At 48.7% G+C, this 25,825-nt stretch overlaps 1 protein-coding gene across 3 annotated transcripts; it reads left to right on the forward strand.

Moving 5' to 3' along the window:
- On the forward strand, nucleotides 1–21,259 carry SERP2 (stress associated endoplasmic reticulum protein family member 2). Of its 3 annotated transcripts, none has more exons than XM_035003330.1 (4): nucleotides 1–617; nucleotides 888–1,005; nucleotides 5,827–5,899; nucleotides 20,821–21,259. In XM_035003330.1, the coding sequence occupies exons 1-4, from the start codon at nucleotides 523–525 to the stop codon at nucleotides 20,859–20,861; spliced, it is 327 nt and encodes a 108-aa protein (XP_034859221.1). In that variant the 5' UTR covers nucleotides 1–522; the 3' UTR covers nucleotides 20,862–21,259. The 3 variants fall into 3 exon arrangements, with proteins under 3 accessions (XP_034859221.1, XP_034859220.1, XP_034859222.1); XM_035003329.1 differs by lacking the exon at nucleotides 20,821–21,259 and adding an exon at nucleotides 14,377–17,078; XM_035003331.1 differs by lacking the exon at nucleotides 20,821–21,259 and adding an exon at nucleotides 11,595–12,681 and having other exon boundaries at nucleotides 535–666.
- The last annotated feature ends 4,566 nt before the right edge of the window (nucleotides 21,260–25,825 follow it).

The raw sequence follows: 25,825 nt of genomic DNA on the forward strand, positions 1-25,825 counted from the left end.
CAGGCGGGTGGGGAGCCAAAGCCAGACAAAGCCGCCCAACTTAGGGTAGTGACTGCCAAATCTGGCTGGGCTGCAGACTGCGGCCTTTCTCCACCTTTCACTCAGATGCGTGGCTGGCAGTCCTCCAGCAAACCCCCTCAGCTACCAAGGCAAGATGACCTACCCCAGCTCCATCCTCACACCCACTTATCCCCATCCTCGGGGAGTTCCAGCCCTTTCCGCAGTACTTGAGAAAGGTCCTGCAATGGGCTTCCCTCGCGCAGGGCCCTTCCCCAGACACCTGAAGGGGAGGTTCTTTGGACTGTCCCCCAACAGCTTGGGCCCAGCCTTGCCCTGGTTCTGCTTGTCTTCGAGGACCCCCCACGTCCGCCGGCCGCCGCCTCCAGTGCAGCTCTCGGCCAGGGGTCATTGGTGCAGGGGAGACCGCCCGCCCTGGCTTAAAGCGCGGCCGCCCCAATCCGGGCCCCGGGCCCCGGCGGGTCCCCGGCCCTGGAGGCCCGGAGCAGTGGCGCCCCCGCCCCTATGAGCGCACAAAGCCGGGGGTCGCCGGAACCCTGGGCCCCGCCGCGATCGGCCGCTGGATCCCGACCGCCCAGTGCGCACAGCGCGGCCGCCGGGTGCGAGGAGGACGCGCGGCAGCGCCAGCCTCCGGGCCGCGCTGGTTAGGTAGCAGGGGGGACCGGAAGGATGGCGAGGAAGTAGGAGATGGTTTCCTGAGATGAAAGATTACTTCCGTCCGGGCTCTGGCCTCTCTCTGGAGCCGGCTCGTTGGGGGCAGGGGAGCGGGGTGCGCGGGGCTCAGGGGCTGCGCCTTGCCACCTGCAGCGCCCGCAGCGGGCGGGACGCGCGCGGCCCTGTCGGGGGCTAACGCGGGGGGATTCTTGCAGGTGGGAATCGAGGGCATTTCCTAGCGCCCAAGCCATGGTGGCCAAACAGCGGATCCGGATGGCCAACGAGAAGCACAGCAAAAACATCACCCAGAGGGGGAACGTAGCCAAAACCCTGGTAAGGCGGGGGCGGCGCCGACCGGGCCGAGCGGGGCAGGGCCGGCGGGGGCGGGGCGGGGCCGGCCGGGCGGGGGGCGGGCGCAGGGCCCGGCCTCTCTGCTCCCCTGCCCCGGGCCCAGCCCGCCCCTCCCACCCCTCCCGCCGGGTCCGCGGAGTGGGAGCTGAGAGCCGGGCTCTGGGAGGCGAGCACCACGAGGTGCTCTCGTGGGCGGCGAGGGTCAGGGTGGTGGTGGCCCTTCTGGAGTGGCTGCTGGGGCTACCACCGAGGCTCGGAAGAGCCTCCCCAGGAGAGAATGGGGCCTTTGTCTCTGGGAAAAACGGAAAGTCACGTCCTTAAGGAACAGTTAAAGGAAGTGCGTGACAAGGGGCCCGGAACCTAGTAGGTGCTAGAACGTTTGGTGAATGAATGAATGAATGAATGAATAGGTAAATGGAGACCACTTATCATCACCTTCTTGCAGGCTTTGACCCCTGCCCTCCACCCTCAACAGACAGATTAAGTTTTCTCTCCAGCCCCTTTGTAATGGGGCTGTATAAATTGGAAGGGCTCAAAGTGCCAAATGAGGTTCAGACCCGTTTCCCTTCATCCTTCTTTCTCTCCTTTGCCTCTTCCTTAGTGGGGCCTCTCACCACTGGGCTGAAGTTTAAATGCAACATTACTCTTGTTCACCCTGTGAGTTTTGGCTCATCCTAATGGTATGATCCAGAACTTTGGAGGCCAGATTAAAGCTTTTATAACTGGATTTTAAAGTAAAACCTGGGCCTTATGCACAGGGGTTTCTTTTAGCAAAGCAGAATATCTTCAAGAGAAAATGCCAGACCTGTGATTTTGGACATTCAGAGGCATGCCTGGGATGAGTTGTTGGGCAGTGTTGGGTCTCCAAGTCTGTGAGCCAAGGCGCCTGGAATCTATTATCCTAGACACTTAAGCGAAGTCCAGCTGAAGCTTGGGGTTTGGCTGGAAAAGCTTGCAGACCTGATGAGGCCATTCCTTTTAGCCAAAGAAATGATGCTGGTTTGAGTAACTGAGCAAAAAGCTAGAGCTACAATCATCACAGCAGAATTCCTACAAAACCGAGCAGTACTAAGGCAGAGAAACCTTAGGATCAAACTCAGCTCTACCCAGAGCTTTATACACAGCTCCAGACTTAAGTTACGCTTGAAATTCTCTCATAGGGTGTTAGATCATTTAGTTATCACCTTGCAGTAAAATGCAAATATACCATTGAATCAGAACCACTTTTCACATAGATCTATTTTCCCTATTTGTTTTTACTCAGAAAAAAACAAACCATGCTCTCCAAGTTGACCTTGAAAAACAAATTTTAATTGATGTTAAAGCACTCAGGGTTTTATATCCCTAGGAGATCACTTCGTCCTAGATATCATACAGATTAGCTGTGTGGTTCTTTTTAATGAACCAAGAACCTAAAGAACTAGGAAAGTTATTAACTGAACTCAGTTGACAAATACCGCCTGCAAAAGTAGCAACTGGGGAACTGATTTGCAGAGCCGATGTATCCGTTAGGCTTGGTAAGCTCAATGTCTGAGACCTCCAGCTTTTCAAGGCCATTGGAAGGTGTTTGAGACCTGGGGGAAAGGGAAAGTTATTGTGTTCAAAATAAGAGAAGAAAATTTAAAAATTGGAGGAAAATGTTTAAATATCTAGGAAATGTACTACCCCCATTTCAACTCAACTCAACTTTCAGAGCTGCATTCAGATTTGTTTAATCTATGATGCGAGTGAATTTTAATAGGTTCTGATAGACCATGGAATGGTGCCTGGCACCCATGCGGGTGTCCAAACGGCCCTATTACATTTGTAATGAAAGTTTTCCAAACCAAGCCACAATCTCTGTTTATCTTCAGGTGGTTAGAAGGGCTCTTTGGTTAACTTTATTGTAAATGGACCAGCATCCAAAAAGAAAAATGAAATTTTCTTTCAAAAGGAAATATTTTAAACCCTAAATCTCATTTTCCTAATTACAGGTCAAACACAATTATACTTTGAAAGAAGTAACTTGCAAGGGATAACCTGTTCAGGATGAAATTGAGGACACGTGAACAGATTCTAACTGAAAATTCAGAATAATCATTCAGAAATAACCCCCTTCAGTTGTATGCAGATGCTTCAATATTTCCTTAGCTAATAGCTATGGAGTGAATACTGTTCTCCCAGATAGCAGATAAATCAAAGAAACAAAGAAATAGAATAATCATTTTGTGATTACACAGTAGTAACTTCTCTAGAACGGACAGGGATTTAAATTTCAGAGTTCAGAGTTACCCTGCTGGTATGTAATCACAGGGAAAGCCAGCCCCTGACATTCCGAAGCCTGGGGAAGTAGCAAACTCCTGTTTGAAATGAACCATGTTATTTGCAGAATTCTACTGCTTTTGTTACCTTTCCCAGCGATAGATTCAGGCTTGGGTGCATTGCCCCAATGGGATTGTGCTGGGAGCTGCTTCCAAAAAAGAGGAACTTAAAGCTCTCAGAAAAAGGATATATTACTGTTCTTGAGCTCTGAAAGTCCCCCAAATAATATTGATTCACTGGAAAATGTCATCCAACAGATTCTGGAGTTATATAGTCCAAACTCTGCATGTTGATAATTTGTGTTTTTCTGCAAAGGAAAAATAATGGACTCCATTCGGTATCCGCGCTAGACCAGTAATTCATGTACAAGGCTCCTGAATTCACTTGTTGGCTTTGCTGGAGATAGAGCTAAATGAACTTTTTATGTAGCATCAGCGGAATGACAGCAACGGAGCTGGCTTCTGGTCAACTCTGACAGATTGTTAGGGCGTTAGTGAAAGAGGGTGGGGAGGGGCAAGTGCCGCATTGTGTTCGGGTCACTTTATTTAATATCTCGATTATTTACTTGATCTACCGTTGATCTGGTGTTAAGGGCCAAAGAACGACACAGTAACTGCACTGGGTAAAGTCAGGCAGTTGTGTAAGACTGATTGTGTCCTTGTCTGGCCAAGCACAGCTACCATTCCAGGTGCTTCGCTCCTGCAAGAGCGGCTCTAGATACAAACTTGTCAAGCACAGAGCACTGAGGGGTTTTCATCTTCAGAGTCTACCTGCCATTAGCACTTTAACCTATACTTCTCTAGTAAGAGAGATGCAGGGACAACCCTATCACCAGTTAGGAAGTATTTATAAAAGACGACAATATCCTTCCTAGACCCCGTCTCTACTCAACCTGGCCGAAGAAATCATATTTAATGAAGTTCGTATGCTTATTCATTCTTCGATGAACACTGATTTAGCGCCTACTGTGTTTAAGTTCCGTGCCAGGCACTGTTGTGCATTGCAACAGGAAAGAGACACAGTGCCTGTCCTCGTGAGCCCATAGTCTGGCGGAGGGACAGACAGTTCACACATTATCACGAGAAGAAACATACAAGCTGTGATAGCTGCCGTCAAGAAAACATACCTGCTGGGGCGCCTGGGGGGCTCAGTCGTTAAGCGTCTGCCTTCGGCTCAGGTCGTGATCCCAGGGTCCTGGGATCGAGCCCCGCATCGGGCTCCCCGCTCTGCGGGAAGCCTGCTTCTCCCTCTCCCACTCCCCCTGCTTGTGTTCCCTCTCTCGCTGTGTCTCTCTCTTCAAATAAATAAATAAAATCTTAAAAAAAAAAAAAAGAAAACATACCTGCTGATACGTAAGTGGTCAGTGAACCCACCTGGGGTAGAGGAGAGGAGGCTCTCTCAGCATGTAACAGGCAAGCTGAGAACCAAAGCATTGTTGCTTATCTGTAATAAAATGAGTTCTCTAATTTACGTTGGTGATAGCTTGTTTTTGGCTCACACACATGAGGAAACATTAGTGGGTTCTTTATTTTTTTCCCTCCAGCTTCTCCCTTTTTATTTGAGAAATTCACCACTTTTTTGGATGCCTCTCTCTAAAAATGGTTTTTCCACTGATCGATTTGATCTTAAGGACCAAGCCCTACTGCAAATAGACGGAGAGGGGTTGTGGATGGTTGTTCTTATTATGTCTGTGCTATTGGTTTGAGGGGAGCGGGAGGTACGCAGGGCTCTGGGTGCATGTGGGCACCACGGTGCCCTTCTGCTCCCTAAGGAACGCAGAGATTTCGCCAAAGAGAAAGCTTCACTGAGGTTCAGGAGCTTTATTACAAAAGGCTGCTACCTTCGCAGATCCACTCACAGTTGCTTTGGTGCTTCTGCCATTCCAAGGATTTCCACGGCACCAACTTGCCAACACTTTTTGGCCCGTAGAAGGTTTTGAGAAAATAGCTGTTCTGTGACCTTGCTTGGAATCCACCAATTCAGGCAATTAAAGATGACTCTATTAAGGGAAGACACCCAGGGTCTCCAGTGGGGCAGACCTACATCCCAGCCCTGCTCAGGTGAACAGACTTCGTGTCCGTTTCCCAATTACAGATCGGAGATAAGAATGTGCCTTGCACGGCCTTGTGAGTGGTGGAACTAGGCGGTGTAGACTGGCTTAGAGTGTGCCTTCAACACGTGGAAGCAATTCGTAGCAGTGTCGTCTGGGCCTCCCAAATCGCTGTACTGGGTTGTGTATTTTTACCCCATCTGTCCCCAGAATATTAAGCCCACCGAGTTCACTGAGTTACAGGAGTATAACTAAATTTATGATGAATCTTTTCACACCTATCTGGACCCTTTACAATTGAATTTCTTCATCAACGTCTGCCCACTGGGCATGGAGACTGGATGCGTCTCACTCACTGTGGCATCCCCAGCCTTCAGTAGCGGCTAGTAATTACCCCACAAGTGTTTCCTGAATCAATGAACCTAACCTTCCTTTCCCCCATTCCCTTTCAGAGGCCACAAGAAGAGAAATATCCCGTGGGACCATGGCTGTTGGCACTGTTTGTTTTTGTTGTCTGTGGCTCAGGTATGGGTTTTTCACTGATCTCACAGCCCGTGTTCTGCTCTGTCCTTCAAAACACACTTCCCAAGTAAATAGACAAAAAAATATATTGGTCTGGGATTCAAGGTAATCACTGCCTGAAGCCTTCATCTTAGTGGGTTTTGATTTGGTTTCTGGTCCTCCAGAGAAAATACGAGACAGAATTGATATACTATCAAATCATAGTCATAAAATGATTACACCAAGCAATTAAATTGGCTGAATACACTTTAGAATTCAGTTAAACCTTTGTGTGAAAACATAGCCCTAAAAGGGCAGTTAGAACGGGAGCCACCTGTCTGCCCGAGTTAGATCCAGATTCCAGAGAAAGGGAAAGGTTTTCTGCCTTAAGAGGAAATGCCACAGAGCTCCTAGATAGAGCTGAGCCTTTGACCTGAGCCTCAACGAACAGTAACCTCATACCAGAGGGTGGTAAGTTCAGACAGCTTTGCTTACACTCACATGCAAACACACACACACACACACACAGGGGAGGCTTGAGCAAAGGATCGTGCATTTGTTCTAGTTGAATTCTGTTATTGGGAGTCTTGGAATTCCTGGTCCCCGTGGGTTGGGTCTTGAAAATCGTGGTAAATGAGAAGTGAGGTCACTTCTAACAAGGCAGGCCTTCCATGATTCCCAAGATCTCTCACTCAAAGAAACAAAACTGTACCCCATTTCTAATCTTTTACCCAACATGGGGATCCCTCATCTTTAACAGACGTTACCCAGCCTCTACTAGATTACTTCTGAGGGTGGAGGGTTCACTTCTTCAAAAAGCCTATCCCATTTCTGTATAGCTCTAATTCTGTTAGAGACATCTCCCCTCTTTTGAGCTACACTGTGCTATCTTCTCAATAGTTGAGGTGTGAACTCCTAAAACCACAAAGCATGGGCTCATTCTCTTCTGAACATCTTGAATCTTCGGATATTTTAAAGATGAGTTTAAACTCTGCAAACTAAACTCCCCTACTTCTCTCAACCTTGCCTCATAAGATGTGGTTTCTGGACCCCTCTTCTGGATGCACTCCATGACTCTCTTAAAATATAGAGCATTTGCAGCTGCGGAAGTGGGTCTAGAAATGGTGTGACTGCTACAGAGGCAGAAGGATCATCACTGCCCTTGATCCCATCAGTCTACTTCTATTAATATGACCCGAGCTTCGGTTTATTTTCAACAGTCACAGCACATCCTAGACTCACATCGAGCTAATGACCAGCCCAGCGCCACCAGGCTCTTCTTTACATAAATGTCCTGCAAGCCTCAGAGATGTATCTCCACACCTCCCCCTAATCCAAGTTGTCCCTTGTCCCCATCACACATTGCTTTATTGTATTCATGGCCCTCATCAACATATGAAATTATTTCGTTTGCTTACTTATTATCCATTTTCCACTACTGGGACATAAGCTCAGGGAAGACAGTGTTCATTGTCCACTAAATCTGTACATTCTTGTAAGTATTTAGCACATAGTGAGTGCTCAGTATGGTTGGACGGATTCATGGATGTGTGGATGGATGAATAAAGCCAGACATTCCCCATACTGTATGTAGATAGCCAGTTGATTTTTTTGAGACCTAATATAAAACTTCATGAATATTTCTACTAAAATTGTATAGTTGGTTGTCAGTTGTCTTTCTACAGAGTAGCCACGAAGTCTAGAAACGTAGAAGAACAGACATAATAAATGGCTTGCCGATCTTATAATGTACGATACGGTCAGTGACATTACATGATATGGTCAATGTATCACCTTCAATAGCAATGCATGGTTCGGAGCACGGTAGAAAATTGCCAGGAATGTGGTGCATCGACGCCACATTTCCATCAGCGCCTGCATCTTCCTCTGTTCTGTGTTGCCTCAGATGATCTGTCTCTGATTTTCACCCCAAAACAAAACAAACAAGATATGCCTTTAGCATGCCACACAAATATCAAGAAAAACAAATCTATATAAAAAAGTAATCTGCATTTTCATGCTTTGTGGCCAGCCTGTACATTGTTCGATCTTGAACCTTGAGCCTTTTATCTAATCATCTTTCTTGGCCAGCTTTATAGTCTCTGAAAGTATAATGTTCCTCCGAGTCACTGATAAAGTCTAGACAGGGAGAAGCCTACGGAACGCAGAGACAACTCCCTTCGGGTTGACCTTGAACCTCTCAGCAAAACTCGTGCAAACAATCACCAGGCGTTGGGGGTCCCCTGTGTGCCTGGCACTGTGCCGGGCTTTGGGAACACAAACGCCCTCGGGGGCCCGTAGGCACCGAGGGAGGCAGATAAGGAAGGCTGTCTGTTGTACCTGGGGGGGGGAGTTCTGTGATAGTGGAGTGCCCCGCGTGCTTGGTGGGCACGGATAAGGGATTGTCTTCATCTGTTCGGGCTGTTATAACAAAATTCCACAGACTAGGTGGCTTGTAAAGAGCACAATGTATTGCTCACAGCTCTGGAGGCTAGAAGTCAGACTGGGGTGCCAGTGTGGTTGGGTGGCGGCCCTCTTCCCGGTCATAGACTTCTCCTTGTGTCTTCTGGTGGTATCCTCACATGGCAGAGGGGGGAGGGAGCTCCGTGGGGTCTCTTTCATGAGAGCACGGATCCCATTCATGAGGCCACCCCCGCTCATGACCTAATGACCTCCCAAAGCCCCCGCTTTCTACCACCGTCACATTGGACATTAGGATTCCAACATGTGAGTGCGGGAGAACGCAAACAACCAGACTAGAGTGGGGACTTGTAAGTCATCCTGGGCAGAGGAGAAAGTTTCCCAGAGGAGGTGCCATTTGCGCTGAGTGTCGAAAGACAAACAGCTTGAGATGGTATGCGAGGCTCAAGAATGGCCAAAGCCCAGTCGTAGGGATCCATGAGGCCAGTCAGCCCGCAAGCCCGCAAGCCCGCAAGCCGGGGTTGTCAGGGACTAAATAGATCCAGAGCCAATATATATATATATATTTTTTTTTTTTTTTTTTTTTTTTTTTGTTGTAAAGATACACATTAACTGCCTGAAGCATTGGGTAGCCTATGGTGGGGGCGGTGGGGGGGCGGTTAAGTCAATAAAGTCATTCGGTCTGTTTTTCTCAAACCTGTGTTCGTTCTCAATACCCATCTTTTTCAAAGGGCTTAAAAACCTTCTCTAAATTGCATTTTCATTACAATCTTGCCAGGCTATTGGTCTGTATAGTGGGAACGGTGTCTTTTCCCCCTGGGTAAATTGGGACATCTGCTGACAACAATCTTTTGGAGCTGTCCCAGCCTCCCTTCGTTTTTTCAGGGATTAAATACATGGGCTCTGTTATGCTTTCTGTGGGTTTGTCCGGGGGCCTGGGATGGGAGCCTGCAGGGCCCGGAGATGCGGATTTCAAGCGGCTGAGAGGACACAGCCCCCCCCACTCCCCCGCTTCAGGTCCCGTGCTCTTCTAGTGACCCTGCTTGAAATCTTTCTAGTCAAGACCGTGTTGCCTTTACGGAGAGGCTAGTCAGGAGTTGGGTCATCTTACTTTCTCTGTGCTCCGTTAACATGCTACCATGAACCCTAAGTCATGAGCATCATCTCTTTTTAAATCATAACTAGGAATAATCCACTACACCACCTTTTTTTTTTTTGCTAACTTTAGCTTTTTTTTTTGTAAACCTCAGCTCAAGCCCGGCACTGTTCTCGCAGAAATGTGTCACTCTTCTCAACTTGTCCTTGGTACCATGCCCTTCCTTCTATCTTTGTATGTGTTCTTCTCTATCCAAACATGTCATGAAAAACACAATAACTCCTTTAGATCTGTCCCTGTTGCCACCTCCCTGGGATGAGTCACGATTCTGTTCATCTTGCAGAGCCTCCTGTCCCTCTGGAGTTTCTCCTTCTGTGGGTTGCAGGGCCCGTGTGTTCTCTGTGTGTGAAAGGGGGCCATTTCCCCCAAGTCCAGCCAGTCAGGTCCTCTGCTTCATGTCATGAGACTTCTCGGTGATGGAATGATTGAAGCTCCTGGTCACTGTTCTCTCTCAGTCCACGTGGCTGGTGGTTCATAGTTTGTATATTTTTATACAGGAAACTTATGGAATCTTCGAAGATTAATGAAGGTGTTGATCATTGATCTGATTCTCTTCAAAGACTCGCTCTCATTACCTCACTCTGTTAACCCACTTTTCTAATAATGATTGGTTGGGCAAAGTGCTCTTTTTAGAAGTAGTGTGGGTGTACCTAGGATAAATAAATATTCAGGTCAGGCGAGTAATCAGGAATGCACATGTTATCTGTTTTCTCAACTAGCTTGTGGGAAAGGAAAGACTGGGAAAATGTTGGCGTTTAAGTATATGCTCTCTTATTGGCCACGCTTACTCCATTTTATGTGGAAAAACGAGTTCCCAAACCTCCAGGAGGTTACCAGACCCCTTAACTATGGGGAGCGATGTGTCACAGCAGAGTCCTGACCCCTTGCTTCTCGGCTTCTTTGCTGCGGCCTTCCTCATTCTCCACACATGCTTGTCATGCCTGCGGTGCTGATAAGAGCAAGATAAGGAAAAGGAAGGGAGAGGAATCAGGAGAGCCGGGAGGGGACAGAGAGCACAGGCGCCCAGAGACCCCTGGCACAAACACGCACCCCGCTCGCCCCCTCACCAGAAAATCAGATAAGAGCGCCAGACCTCCTGGGGCTGCCCTGAGCCCAGGCGCACGGTTGTAAGCTCGAATACATTGTCCCGTTGAGCTGCAGTTGGAGGAGGCTCTTTAAATACACCTCTCTTCAGACTAAGTAGATTTCCACTTTCCATGATTGCAAAAGGGCTCTTGGGCAAGACCCTTCTTTGAAAACTGACCAATTGGCAGTAAGAGGATAAGAGGTTAAGAGGCCTCGGAGAGGGGGGATAGTTCTGGAATGTGCCAGATGTAGGTTCAAAGCCTAGATTCGCTATCAGCTGGACAACCTTGGACACATGATTTACTCTCTGTATCGATTTCCTTATTGATCAGAGAGGAATAATAGTAACCCCTCCACCCACAGCAAGCTTGAATCCTGCAGCTTCCAGGGGCGGCGGGGGAGGGGGGTTGGTTGGTGCGTGGGTGGTAGGGCTTGGTTTCCATTTGCCTTTCCTCCTTCCAGGCTCAGCCACTCAAGTTGGTCTTGATCTTTCAGAAAGCAGTAGGCCCTGCCTCTCCACTCCAAGGATGAGTGTCAGCAATTTAAGAGATAACACTCGGGTGCCTGAGACTCTGTTCCCATGATAAAGCATCAAAATCTTTCAGACCTCCCCACACAGGAAAAGGGAAGCACCCACATGCGGAAATCGATGAATAGGGGTTTGTACTTTAAGCTGAATATCAGAAATAAAATGTAAGTTGCATTTCCTTAACGCAACCTGAATGCACCACTGTTTTGCTATAAAAGTTTTCTTTGTGAGATACAAAAGTTTCAGGAGCAGTGTGTTCTTTTGAGACACAGTAGATAGGACATCTCAGGGCCATACTGTTCTTTGTTTTGTTTAATTTGGTAACTAGCTCTATTGTTATTCATATTATGTACATTCTGTCAGAAGTCAAAAACCCTGTTTCTCAGAAAGCCAACTACCTGTTTTGAGTCTCCTCAGAGGATTATTCCAAACGGGCCAGAAACTTTTCTTGTTCAAGTCTTGGCCTGGGACTTTGTTTCGCTTGGGCCTTTTTAATTGGTCGCATTTGTCTTTCCTTGATTTCCAAGGACCCCAGATGCACACTGAAGCCCAGAGGATTCAAGCAACTCCCCTGCTTAGAGACTTTGCTGTGTTTTCCTCTCCCCGGTTTATAAAAACATGATCTTCCATTTCTGCAGGCGGTGGGGCCTCCTTCCAGATAAGCAGCTCGTCCTGGCTGTCCCGGTCCCTGGTGGCAAACCTGGCCCCTTGGGAACTGTGTGACAGCTTCTGAGGAGGGCTTGTTGTTATCTGACGACTCAGAGACAAGCGTGACCCAGAATGTGCGTCTGGGGCGGCAGAGATGCTGTCGTCCAGATAGGCCAACTGCTATCTCTGCAAGACACTTGCGGTCCTGACACTGCCCCAGACCATTAAGGAAGCTAGTCACCCCTGCTTGCAGCCCTGAGCCCTCGCCTCCGGGGTTTTCTTCTCCCCTTTGTCCTCAGCAACTTTAAGAGCTTTTGTTGGGAAGGATGCAGAGGCCACAGCCCAGCTCCGGGGAACGTGTGCTGCAGTGGACCAGTCCTGTCCGCCGTAAGCCTGGTGTCGGCAGCGGGGCCCCGTGCGCATCTTCGCCACCCCTGGAAGGGCCTTTTTCTGGCGTTAGGGCCACGGTGTTGACAGGACAACCGCCTTCGACATTTTCAGCTTTCCTCTTTGACAGCAAGGCCTCCCGGCTTCGATGCAATTAGGTCTTTTCCTGAACATGCTGGCTGTCCAGACAGTTTGCTTGGTGAGTCAGCATCTACACGTATCTTGTGATCCTGAGGCATTATGCACCTTTTCCGAGCCCTGGTGTGAACCTCCACCTTGACAGCCACAGTCAGCGTGGCCGTCCCCGTCCCCATCCTCAGCCCTCACTGAGATTTCCACTGGGTGCGTGGGGGCGTCCTCTCATTCCCACGATCCCTTGATTCCCAGAGGGAAACTCTTCCATACCAGCCCTGCCCTAGTCCCTCCCTCACACTATTTCTCCCTCACGTATTCCTAATTTCAATTTTATTCCTCTCGCTCTGGCCAAGCTTGATATTCATTTCCTAATTAGAGATTATGAGAATTTTAATGGCTACGGAAGCCTGGGTATTTTCGAAGCTGATGAGCTTACATCCCCCATCAGCGGAAACCTCTCGGGTAATAGGATTAACCAATGACTGTTATTTCCTTCGGACTTTTCTCTATTTCCCAGATATACCTTTATAATCAGAAAAAAATAAGTGTATCTGAAGAAGAAAACATCTAGACTAGTGGTTTTTAGCCTTTTTAAAAAAAAAAAAAAGAGCAGCTGAACTCTGTTCAAATGTTAGAGAAAAACAAATGAAAGAGCAGCTGTTGAGGTTGAAGTGGGATCTGTGTGCGTGTGAGTGTGGTGTGTGTGTGCATTTGTGAGTGTGTGTGACTCTGTGTGTGTGTGTATGTAGGGGGTACCTCCTGTGTTGCTGGATATTTTGAGTTTTTCATCCCAGGAAGGGACTAGACATTGGACCCTCTTTGCCCATCAAACAGGAAACTGCGTCTGGCCCGGAGCCGGCCTCTGTCATGACAGAGCTAACGCCTCTCAGCAAAGGGCCTGCTAGGTCTGTCGGGCGCATGAATTGTGAGTAGCCGCACTGTTTTTGGGCAGAGACATTCCCTTTGCCACATAACAGACTACACTCTCCTGAATCCTCCAGGGACTCTGCCTGCCAGGGGCGCAGGAGAGGGGGCGGTGAGAGCCTGCCGCAGACAGGGCCATTTTTCAGGACAGCCTACTCAGAACAGATACGAAGAAGTGCTTGAGCCTGAGGGGCCTGAAAGCCTGTCGTTCCCCCAGCCTCATGTGTCAGGTGGTCCAACTGTCTCCCTTTACATAAGGCCTCTCCATTTCTGGAAGGGCCCACACCCCTACCCTCCCCAGGACCGGCGGCTTTTGTTAAGAACGGTGTGGAGGAGGAGAAGGCCACGTCACGCGTGTGCCGGCTCCGGGGCCAGGCTCCCTGGGTTTGAAACCTGGCTCTGCCACCTACTAGCCCTGTGGCCTTGTCCAACCTCCGCCCATTCTAAGCCTTGGTTCTCCCATTCTTAAAAGACGTGGGAATGGTCTCTAACTCCTAGGACCTTAGGAGCTTGTTGTTACTGTCATTATGTTGATGACCCTTAGTCACACTATCTCCCCACCTCTCAGCCTCCCACGCAAGATTCTGACCAAGATTCTGAATGCTGACAAAGAAAGAGAACATTTGGATCTTTCTAGTGACTTTCTTGGGTTATGGTAAGAAATCTCGTATGGGGATAGATAGCTCTGAGGTCCTGAGGGAGCTGTGGCAGAACCAGCTCCCACTGGACAGGTAGGGGACGGGTTTGTCAGCCAGAGGTTGGTGATGTCACCTCTGCTGGGGCAGCTCGAGCCTCTTCTCTATTTCTAGAAAGAATCCTTTATAACCTAGGGGATGGGGGTGAGGAGGACCTGTTCATACAACTGTTTTCGCTACCATTTCCTGAGTACTTATGACAACACTAGGCCCGACATGTACCTTTTTCTTCTAGTCACATAATCCCTACAAAAAAAGCTATGGTGCTCATTTTTCCAGATCATGAAACTAAGGCTTATGAAGGAAATCAGCCAGCATCCCACAGCTAAAGAGTGAGAAAGCTGTTACCCAAACCTGAACTCTACACCCATCCGCTTTCTATTACCCTGCCTTCCTTCTCTCTCACCACTTCCCCCCAAAGTACTCCCAAGCGGAAGTTTTCTACCAACCCTAGGCCTTCAGCGTATGACTGCATATTGAAAACAACTGCTGTTAAAACATCTCCTCCTTTCCCTGCCAGAGGTTCCAGACGCACAGCCATCCCGGGTCTGCTCCCGGATGGGTAAAAGCTTGGCCCAGCCACGGGCTGCTTGCTGACTGGGCCACCGGGCACCCGATCACCTTACCCTTTTCTGGACCTTACTCCAGGACAGATTGGAATTCACCAAGTCTGCGGGTCGACCAATAAACACTGGCCTTTCCTGGAGACCTCCAGAACGATCTCAGAATTATGACACCTGAAGTGGTTGTCACCCCCCTCCCCCCCGAGGCTGGCCAGCAGGAGGTTTGAGAGACTGAGCAGGCCTGCAGGAGCCCTTCCGTTTCACCACTGAGGAAGGACTGAGGACATTCCTCTGCTCGGGAACTCCTGCCTCACGACCTGAGGTGGACACTCTGAAAAAGATGTCTCATCCGCCATTGGCTCCCATGAGGTGACCTGCGACCTCCCGCGTTCTGTGCTGCCCTCTGCCCTATGCCCCATGGAGCATTTGGGTTTGTGTATGGTCTGCCGCTCAGAAGAGCATTGCTGCTGTCTGCCATTTTGCTGGGCATAGAGGGCATCCCATTCTTAGCTAATACTATCCCTTCTTTCCACAGTGCCTTTCTGCCCTCACGTATCCTAGGCACCTCTCTCTCTTCCCTCTTCTCCATCTCTGGAGAAGAAACCGGGAAATGCTACTGGGAATAGTATTGCCTTTGACTTTCTTTGTGCTGACTCCTCCTGAGAGCTTAATGAGTCACCTTTGCAATGTCTTATTTCTTGACATTTCTGCTTGTCTCTCACAGAACCTGTCCTTTTTTTCTTACCAGCTTTTTTTTTTTCATTTTTTTAAATGAAAAATAATCAAAATTATGTCATTTCTAGAGTTGTCTTATCTTCCTAAACGATATTCCTCTGGCCTGTCTTCTCTTCTCAGTAACTCTCTTGATCTCGCTTATCATCAATCTTATTTTCAATAAAAGGGGCCTTCTGAAGCTTCCTGTTGTCTGGCAGTCAGCTGTCTGGCAGCCTCCTATTGTCTAGCTGTCTGACAGTTTCCTGGGGGATCCCTTCCTGTCATCCCCGTGTCCTTCTGGCACCCCCAATTAGCTGGGATAGGTCAGTCCCCAGGGTAAGAGAGAGTTGGGATGACACAGTCCCAGGACTTAAGGAGTTTATGGTCTTTCATGACTTTCCCTCCCCTCCAAAGCCTGAGCTCTTGCAACATTGGAATGTAAAAGTAGTCATTTGATGTCGACTCTTGATTCACAAAATAATTGTTTGAGGTTTTTAATATGTGTGTTTCCTCCATGCTCTTTGCAAGTATTCACCTTTTGTTCTTCCAATAAATATTTACTGAGGAACTGTTATGTGCCCAGAGCTGAGCTAGGCCCAGAGGTACAGTCAGGAGCAAAATCATCCAGGGTCTTAGGGTGCCTGGGTGGCTCAGTCGGTTAAGCATCCAACTCTTGGTTTTGGCTCAGGTCATGATCTCAGGGTCCTGGGATCGAGCCCCACATCGAACTCCACACTCAGTGGGAGTCTGCTTAGATATTCTATCCCCTCCGTAACTATTCCCCCCCACTGCCGCATTCTCTCTCTCTCTCTCAAATAAATAAATAAATCTTAAAAAAAAAAATCATCCAAGGTCCCTGCTTTCCTGGAGCTTACAGCCTAGTGGGGAAGCAAGATGAGTTCATCAAGTAGTCATGCTGAAACATGTGACATTTCAGCCATGACAGTGTTTGAAGGAGAGGCATGTAAGGCTGTGGAAGCATATAACGCAAAAGGCTGGTATCCTCTGGGTAAGTGGTTCTCCAGGTGTGGTCCCTGGACCAGCAGCCCTCAGCATCACCTGTGACCTGGTTAGAAATACACAGTCTCATTTCCCACTCTGGACCCACTAGATTAGAAACTCCGGAGGTGGGGTCCAGCCTCTATTTTCACACGTCCTCGGGAGACTGTTGTACACACGCAAGTGTGAGAATTCTTGCTTCAGATGGCCAAAGAAGGCTTCCTTGCAAAAATAACTTTTGGATTAGAAGGGAAAACCAGGCAATAGGCAGGGTAGGAGAAGTCTTTCAGACAGAAAGAATGGCATATGCAAAAGCCCTATAGTAAGAGCAGAGGGCTTTTGAAAACACAAGGGATTACCCCAAGAAAGAAGAGTGATACAAGATGCGTCTGGACAGGTTGATAGAGCCAGGATATGCAGGTCATGGAGGCGCCATCAAGGATTGGGCAATAGGAAGCTTTTGATGTGCTTTAAACACAGGGATGACACAATCTTATTTGTTTTCATTTAAAGAATAATTCTAGCTACAGGATGGAGCAAGGATTGAAGAGGAGCAAGAGTAGACCAGTTGGAGGGCATCGCAAGGGTCTGGGGAAAGATGGCAGTAACTTGCACTAGGGTAGCTTCCGGAGGCATGGAGAGAAACGTGCATAATCACAAGGTACTTTGGTAAAGTCCACAGGTCTTTGGTGATCAGTTGGAGGTGTCAAGGAGGACTCTGGCTTTTGGGGTTTACATGCAAGGTGGAGGATAATGATGCCAAGTTTGGTGGTGGGAAGAAATCATGAGAAGGTCCTGTTGTAGTTGAAGTGTCTTTGAGCCACCTATGTGTAGATCTCAATTAGATGGTGGAAGGTGTGGGTCTGGAGCTCTGAGGAGAAGTCAGGGCTGGCAGTACACATAGGTGAGTCATCAAAAGCCAAGTGCCAACTAAAATTGTGGGCCAGGGAGAAAGAATGTAATGAATAGAAGAAAGCCAGAGGAACATCATTATTCTTGTTTACTGGTCAGGTGGAGTTAGAATGACCCCTGCAAAACCCATGTAGTGTGAAGAGCCAAAGAGAAGGAAGGAAACTAGAAGCCAGGAGAATATAGTGTCACGAGGCCACGGGAGGAGAGAGCTGAAGGAAGGAGTGCTCAACAATGGCAAGTAGGGAAGTAAGACATAGAGGCAGCTAGAAAAGGCCCATTGGATTCAGTGACGTGGAGGGAGCTTTGTGGCTTTAGCAAGAGCTATTTCAGTAGACTGAAGAGAGCAGAAGCTAGACTGAAATGGGCTGAGGTGGGGATTGAAGGTAAGGAAAGGGAGTGAGTATAGACAGCTTTCTAGAAAAGGTGGTTGAGTGGAAGAGAGGGCACCTGTTGTCGGCAGATGTGGAGTCAGGAGGATCATTCCGGTTTGTTTGGATGTGAATGGTTCTTGCATGCGAAAGCCTAAGGATTTCATTGCAAGGGGGTGGTTAAATAAAAAGAGAGATGTGGCCATTGGAGGCTACCAAAGATCAGGAAGCTAAACAGGTTGCAGAGGGCAAAGGCTCCGGGATTCTGTAGCTCCTTCTCTAGCCTGGATTTTTCTGAATCTCAGTGACCTGCCCAAGGCCAGATGCCCTGCCCTGGAATGCCTGCTGTCCCTCCTTTTCTTGGCATCTCTCCTCCCTGCTGTCTGGTTTACCCACAGCCCCTTTGCTACAGCCTGCTCAGCTGTTTTCTCAGCTTTGTTCACCCAGTGTTAAGTTATTAACTTGTCAGGGTCCAGACTCCCCACTTCTTTCCCACTTTGAACACACTGTTGGCTCCCTTCCTGTTCTCTGCCTCGCGAAGTCAGCATTTGGAAGGCCAGGGTTGCTCTGCGGGTCATTACTGGGGGCCACACAGAAGTACAATTACTGTAATTGGTATAGAATGTTGAAGGCTTCTTAAAGACATTAATACAACTGAAAAAGGAATAATAAACACAACCATCTCTCCATTATCTTAAAAGTGGAGGCAAATGGCGAGCTTAAAATAAACTTTACCCAAAGTCATTTCTCCAAGCGGGTCCAGTTTTAAAGAGTCACCTGTAACCATGAGAAGGACCATCAGATTCTCACATGTTAATTCACAGATTCTATAGGGTCAGGAGTGATCTTTAGTTAGTTCTTAAAGCAGATTCAGTAACTGGTAAGTTGTTTTAATACAAGTGTTGCAACTCTGAAACAAGAAAATTTTGTCTGAGATTCTTTAGGGAAATTTGCAGCAGGTCCTTAAACAGAATTGAGTGGTTTTATCATTACCTAACCCTTTTGAAGTCATGAGTGAACTGAATGGGGCATGATGGACTTAATAAGGCACAGACTGTTTCCTATTTGTTGACCTACTTTTCTTGTCTAAGGATAAAATTAAGGGAGAAATAACATTTTTGAGTATTTTATGATGGACAGATTTTTTGCTTATGTCATGGTATTTATCCCTTGCAATCCTTTGAGATTCATATTATCTACGGGCGTACAAAGAGAGAAATCAGGTCTCAGAACTATTTGGGAATTTCCCAAAGTGCACACCTCTAGAGAACGGCCTGTGGCACTGGGTACTTGAGCTCCAGTCTTCCTGCTCATGCGTGGAGAAGAAGCAGTCATTACTGTAGGAATGGTAATAATCAGCAATAGCTCCCGTGCACCGAGTCCTCAACGTGCCCAGAGCCTTCGTCTGTGTCGGATCATTTAATCCCTGTAAGAGCACCGCAAGCACCGTGGTCCTCATTTTACCCAAGAGGCAACAGTCTCGAAAAGGTTAAATTATCCGTCCGGTCACACGGCTATTCAGTGAAGACCTGTTTCCATCTGACCCTAACATTCCTCTGCAAACTTGTTTGTCAAGATTAGAGATGTTTCCCCAATCCCAAGAACATGAGGCATGGTGGATGTAAATAGTTTTTCCCTAACGTTGAATATCCAGCTGCCTCCCAGCACTCCTGTTGAGCTGGAAGACGGAATGTTTATTTAATTTTTATTCCCTGTCAGCCTTGGGAGGGGAGGCCAGACCTGCCCGCCATTTCCATGAGCTTATCCATTTCTGTAAGGTGCTTTCTCACCCATGCAGCAACTTCTGCCGTCAAGACCCATCCCCAAACCCAGAAGCAGCCAAGGAGACCTCTGAGCACGACCAGATTTAAATATCACGAGTTGTTGAATTCACCCCTTCGCTGTATCTGGAGAAGAGCCCCTCTGATCTTCTCACGGAATGGGCTCGCTTTAATTTTCCACGTAATTCTAACAGCCTCTGTGTCCCGCCGGGTCTGCGGCAACATCCTAATGGAAGAGGGCCCACCGAAGGCTGGTGTAGTAACCCCAGAGAGGCGAGCCGAAATCATCGTAATGAACAAAACAGAAGCAGAAACGAGAGCCTAGCACACAGCCCAGTGGAACGCCTCGCATAGACTCCATGGCCATATTACAGCAGAGTCCAATCAATGACTGTTTTTCATTAGGGTCACACTGAACATTTACAAAAAATTAATATGATGTCATGTTTGGAGTACATTTGATTTAGGAGAGTAGTGATGATGTGTGCAGGGTTTTGGGTTTGGTTTTTTTTTTTTTTTTTTAAGAAAAAAATGCATTCATGCTTTATCTCTCCTTCAAATCTAGCTGTCCAAGAAAGATTGCCCAAGGCCCTGCGTGTTACTGGTCTTTGTACACCCAAAGCACAGTACCTGGTGCACAGTCCGTGCTCACCAACGTTAGATGATGAAATGCCAACGACTTGTTTCCTGAGGGTTCTGGAGAGCCTGTTTTCCTGTGGCCTCTCAGCTGCATTCCTGTTTATTCTGTGTTTAGACATGATTCAGGGCAAGGATAACCAGCCTCGCCTCAGAAACAAAATCCTACCACACACGGTAGCTGCCGTGTCCCTCATTCCCGTCGTCCTCATCAAGACTGACCGACATTGCCCTCTGGAGAGGGTGTAAAATAGAAGCTGGGGCCTGACTTCCCTGGGATGCATTTGACCGCGATACCTAGCACCAGGCCGGGGAGCTGTTGAACCAGCTCTTAGCAAAACAAGCCAGGGTGCCGGGAATTCTCTGTGGGTTTAGATGCTCCCCCCCCCCCGCCCCCCAGCGGGATAAAATCAGTGTCGCTGGGGATGGGAGCTCGCTGCCTTGCAGAACCTGTGCGCAGGCAGCCCGGAGATCTGGCACCCAGGGCTCCCCGCAGTCAGGGGCCCGGCGCTTGGCGCATCTGCTCCAAGCACCTGGCCCGCGTTCCCAGCTCAGGGGCTGCTGGTTTTCCAGGTCACTGCCGTTTGGAAAAGGCAGCCTCACTGACCTGTGAAATGAGCGCAGTGCCCGTATAGAAAGCCCTGTCCCCCTCGCCCCAGCAGCCAGGGAACACTTCTGCGGAAGGGGTGGGGGCAAAGCTCTCCAAGCGCCTGAGGGAATTCTAGCCTTCACTCCTGATGGAATTAGCAGGAGTCATCCATAAATCCCCGAGGCATCCATCATCTATCGGCAGGCAGAGCCAGGCTGCCTTTTTTTAAAGAAGTTCACTCACCTTTTGTTAACTTAACTCCTTGTTAGGAACTGTCTCCTCAGCTGTATGCTCCCACCTCCAGGGCCCGGGGGTCAGCAGGAGCGGGGCTCGCTGTGGGCTGGGGTTTCCAGCTGCGCGCTGCCTGGTACCTGAGCTGTCTGTCTTGTTTTCCTCTTTCAGCTGTCTTCCAGATCATTCAGAGCATAAGGATGGGCATGTGAGGAGGCCTGGGGCTTTGACACTGCTCCTCCCTCTGGAGGGCGGAGGACCACTTAAGCTTTTAGCCGGGTATCTGTGGGAAGCAAACAAGCCACACAGAATAGAAAAAAAGCCTCCCTCAATTGTTCTCTGATCACTTCGTCGTGGATATCAGACCAAATTGCCTTCTCACGGGACATCTTGGTACATCCGTGTTCTGGAGCGGAAAGGACATTTTGCTTTTCTGTTGGCGGGATTGGTAGCTCCCAGGTGCCTGCAGCCGCGGGCTGCCTGGTTTTGCCCTCGGTTTCACTGATGTATGCATGTGGCCCTCCGAATGATCACCAGTTTCCTTTCCATGGATTCAGCCTCTCCTCCGTCGCGAATTGGTTTTACAAATAAATGTCTTTGCTCAACCTTATACCGTGTGTGGGCTACCGTGAGAAAACTGCAGTGAAGAAAATGCCAGAAAAGCTCCAGGTGGGATTGCCGGGGCGGGGGCGGGTACTGGGCTAGACGATTGGGACAGGGTCAGGAATCTGTGGCTTGGGAACCAGAGCTAGATTTACCTTCAAGCTCTTTGCCCAGAATGAAGCCCTGGGCTGCTCTAATGACCTTGGATTTTCCACCCATATTACTTTTTAAATTTTTTGATCTTTTGAGGTTTTGATGTTCTTTTTTTCAATGCAGAAAAGGCACCTACAAAGCATGTTAAGGTTCGATTAGCTGTTACCTTTTCTTTGTCTGCCTGAGGACTTGGTGGGGAGCAGATGTCTGAGGCCTCTTTATGAAAACCAGGCAACCTCAGGGCGCAGCCTTGAGCTAATAAAGAGCACAGGAGGGCGGGAGTCCCACCTCACTCTGGGTGGTCAGCCCCAAGGCTGGGAGGGCAAGGCCCAGGGCTGGTGGATGCAAACCTCCCCTCCCTGGCCAGCCTCCCCATCAGCCTCTCCAAGTGTGGTCTGCCTAGAACTGGCATCCGGGCTTGGGGGGCAGGGTGGGGGGACGGAGAACGCATCTCAGAATGCAGACTCTGGGACTCCACCTCAAGCCTACTAAATGTGAAGTGCTACGGGCGGAGCTAAGACTAATGCTCGGTACAAGCTCCCTGGGTGAGGCTGATGCACGCAGAATTTTGAGGACCACGATCCCGAGAAAGCCCAGCTGTAGAGGGAGTGAGTTTTGTCCCTTCCAAGCAGCAAAGGCAGCCGAAGCTTGCTCGATCCTGGCGGGGCGGGTGGTGGAGGAAAGGGCTGGTTGGCCGGCCGTTTTTGTTCCCGCTTCTGATGGGGCCTAAGGAAGTCCTAGGGGCAGCCACAGAGATCAGCAGCGGGAGTAAAGATGTTCACCGTGCAACTTGAAACAGGCCTGGGTTGCATTTTAAAATTCCATCTCTGCATTCTTGGCAGTTTTTTTTCATTCCTGAATATTGTGAGAGCTTTAAGCACAGAAGGGGCAGCAGTGGCCAGGACCTCTCTCAACCATTCGGGGGCTTTGCTGTAAATGGCACACTTGGAAACGGGGCGGGGGGCAGTGGTAGGGGGGCTTTGGGTCCACTGGGGTCTTTCACCCCAGACCCTCCAGTGATGTTCTTTAAGGCCTGCTTTTCTCCCATCCTCCTCCCTCACTCTTCCCCCTGAGAAGAGGGTAGCAGGCTTGCTCCAAAATTAGCAGCCCTAGGGACAGCCCCCCACTCTTGTGCTCCCTCACTGCCGCCCCCCCAAGCCCCTCCCTCCAAAGCCGGCAGAAGGCACCTGCCACCATGAGGGCTGCACATAAGATGCTCTGCGAGCTGGTCCCCTCATCCTGTTGGCTCCGCTGCCTCTTCTCTTCTAGGTCACTGAGTAAGACCAGTGTACTGTGAAAGATAAGACCTCAGGGCTCCTGTCAAGAGGCCGGAAGAAGAAAGGCCACTTGACATCAGGTTTACCTCGTCTGTGCCCTCTCTAACTCCCACAGTGCCTAGACCTGATCTGAGTATGGCCTTGCCCTTCCTGCCCTGAGAACAGCCTACCCACCAAACCACCGGGAAAGGCCATGGCTGGGCCAACACTTTGGGGCTCCTCCTTTATTGGATAGAGTCTTCCCCCGACACGAATTTGGTCTTTCCCACCATAGTAGTAGTCAATGGGGGTGATTAGGGAAACTGAAATTTGGCCAGATTGGGTTCCAGATAAAGCCAGCGGTCCCCAGGTGACAGGTGTGGTGGGCTGAGTCAGCTGCTATGGGTAAAACTTCCTGAGACTGATTTATCTCCCTAGGCTATGCGATCATGTACAAATTGGTTTTCTATTACTTTCCAGGTAGCCTCCCGGAAGTACTTGTGTATGACAGTCTGCCGTCCCCGGTGACGACTTCTATCACTCTTCTGAAAGAGGAGACAGGGGCTGCCCCAAGTAAATTAGAGTCATGGTTGATTTTTGCTGTCCAGGAGAGACTTACGGACATTTTGTGCCATGACACATAGTAAGAAATACATGGCAACCGAAAGCACAACACACCCACCAAAACAAGTTTTCCAGAACCACACTTATCCCTAACATATGTCATGCACTCTTCCCGGCCCCCGCACCCTTGGACTATTTACTTTTTTTAATACTGGTTGCACCCTGCTCAACGGTTCTTATAACCCACAGATAGGTTCCAACCCACAGTTTGAAAACACTGCTCTTCGGGCGGAAAATCCAGCCGTTAGCGGGAGACAGATGAGCAAGTCTCACAAGGTAAGAAAGTTTACATCTCACTGTGCATTCTGGTGAAAGCCTGAGTCACACCAGTCACTGACCATCAGTACATCCTGGGTGGCACATACGCACTTTCTCTGGGTCTTTCAGGTACGTTGGCAGATCCCACAAAGAGAACACTAGCAACTCCTTGAATTCATTGAATTAACGTGAAATACCACGTTCCCTTTGTCAGCAATCACTTGCTATTCGTCACAATCACTTGGGGTGGGGATGGCTGTTTTTTATTTTCTTTATTTTTTGTTTTTATTATGTTCAGTTAGCCAGCATATAGTACATCATAAGTTTTTGATGTGGTGTTCAACGGGATGGCTGTTTTTTCAAGCAGGAATCCACTCCGGGTCGCTGAGAATCAAAATCTCCAGGGAAGATGGGCATATGCATATGTATTAGTTTTTCGTGTCGGGATGATTCTGATGCTGCCCATCTACCCGTTAGCATTTGGGAAACAGACTCACCAGTTTAAAAACTTTGACTTCGTTTAAGCCAAAGCAGGGACTCAGCAGTAGCACCCCCAAACCTAACCGTGGAACAACTCTGCACAGGAGTTTTTCCCACCGACGTTTGAAGCATTTGGGGCTCTCTGCAGAGCCCAGCAGCAATGAGACATGATGTCTTATTTGGCTCCAGGTCTTGTGTGTCCTTGTGTCTCAAGTAGATCACAGAGTGGGGTACAGGGTGCTTAATACTTGACTCCCGAAGCCCTGTAGGAGGGAAATGTGCGCGGTGGGAAGGCTAAGGGCTTCCTCCAGGCCTCAACCTCGCAGGGCACACTGAGATCAAACACTGTTTCTGGGAAGGCCAGTACACTGAAGAAAGAGCTCGCTGGCCCAGAAGAGAAGGAAGCGTGCCCTCCTACGTAGGCTGCTCTTTGCTAAAACACAGTTCTCATCCTCTGCAGACACAAGAACATTCTAGCTGAAAATCTGGATGCTGCCGTGCTGTGGTAACAACTGGAAGGCTCAGGCACTCAGCCGACAGGTGTTCACTTCTCTCTCACACAAGCCTGGCTGGAGCAGGCTGGCTAAGCTTCCTTGCAGGGAGCATCTCCACAGTCCAGGTTATGCCACCATCATTATCCAGGGTCACTGAGGTCTAGTAGGGACAGCAGTCTTCGCTGCCCTGGCCCAGAAGTGACCCTTCACTTCCGCTCACCACGACATTGGCCCCTGCAAGTCCTATGGCCCAGCCCATCTGCAGGGAAGATTGGGAGATGTGGGGGTTCACGTGGGTATTTGCGGAACTCTGTTTCGGCCATAACACTTACTGTATCTTGAGCATGTTTTATGACTGTGAGATTCAGTGTTCTATTGAGGGCAGTTTTCTAGCCATCACCTTTTCTTTTTCTAAATTTCTAAATCTCACCGCACTCCTTAGGCCTCAAGGGCCCATCTGGGCCCGGTTCACAGACGGTGGCTCAGAGAAGGCTCACTGTGTGCCGTGGGTAGGTGACCTTGGCATTTATGGCCCCAGCCAGGATGTTTGTAAGCACGAAAGGGGGTACTATTGATAATTATACCAGGACACCAAACATAAATGGTGACTGTCCTGGGTAGATCAGGACGTATGGTCAACCTGCCCATGGACAGATGCACAAACCCTCATCTCAAGAGACACTGGATTAAGTTGGGAAGTTTGCCCTTTCGCAAACCCATAACATAAGGCAGACTCTCCTAAGAAATTTAGAATTTAAACCATAGAAGTGATACAAGTAATTGACTTGCCTTGGCAGAGCTGTGAGAAAACCTTTTGGGACTACCAAGGATATCAATCCTCTCAGTGCCCCAGTGTGAGTGGGGAGTCAAGTGGGATGGTGGCCAAAGTCAAGCTACCCCCTTACTGGCGGGGTCAGGGGAAGTGCTGGGAGGCAAGCTCTATCTGTGAAGCAACTGGAAAGTTTCAGCCTTGAATGTTCAAAATGCCATTGGTCAAAACAGAGGCATCCATTGCACCATTGACATATTGAAAGTCCTCAGGATAACAAATCTGTACACAAAGACTTCTATTTTCTCTTACTTGGACAGATAAAATGTTAAGTATTGCATTAGGGACACAAGGAGAACTGAGTAGAGCTGCAGAGAGCTCTGGAAGAAAAGCCCAAATAAATATTTGTTAAAATTGGCCACAAGATTTTTATAAGTAATCCATTTCTTCTTGGGGGAGGGCAAAAGGAGATACAGAGAAGAGAAGGGAAATCTCTGCTAAGAGGAAAAGCCCAGAAAGAAACAAACATAGAGTCATCA

The sequence above is a fragment of the Mirounga leonina genome, unplaced genomic scaffold (genome assembly GCF_011800145.1).
Source record: "Mirounga leonina isolate KUSES-001 unplaced genomic scaffold, KU_Mleo_1.0 Mir_127, whole genome shotgun sequence".
NCBI classification, from domain to species: domain Eukaryota; kingdom Metazoa; phylum Chordata; class Mammalia; order Carnivora; family Phocidae; genus Mirounga; species Mirounga leonina.

Coding starts and splice junctions, on each gene's coding strand:
- SERP2 (XM_035003329.1), top strand. CDS start 523: ATGAGCGCACAAAGCCGGGGGTCGCCGGAACCCTGGGCCCCGCCGCGA. Junction 1,006..5,826: donor GGAACGTAGCCAAAACCCTG/GTAAGGCGGGGG, acceptor ATTCCCTTTCAG/AGGCCACAAGAAGAGAAATA. Junction 5,900..14,376: donor TTTTGTTGTCTGTGGCTCAG/GTATGGGTTTTT, acceptor TTTCCCTGCCAG/AGGTTCCAGACGCACAGCCA.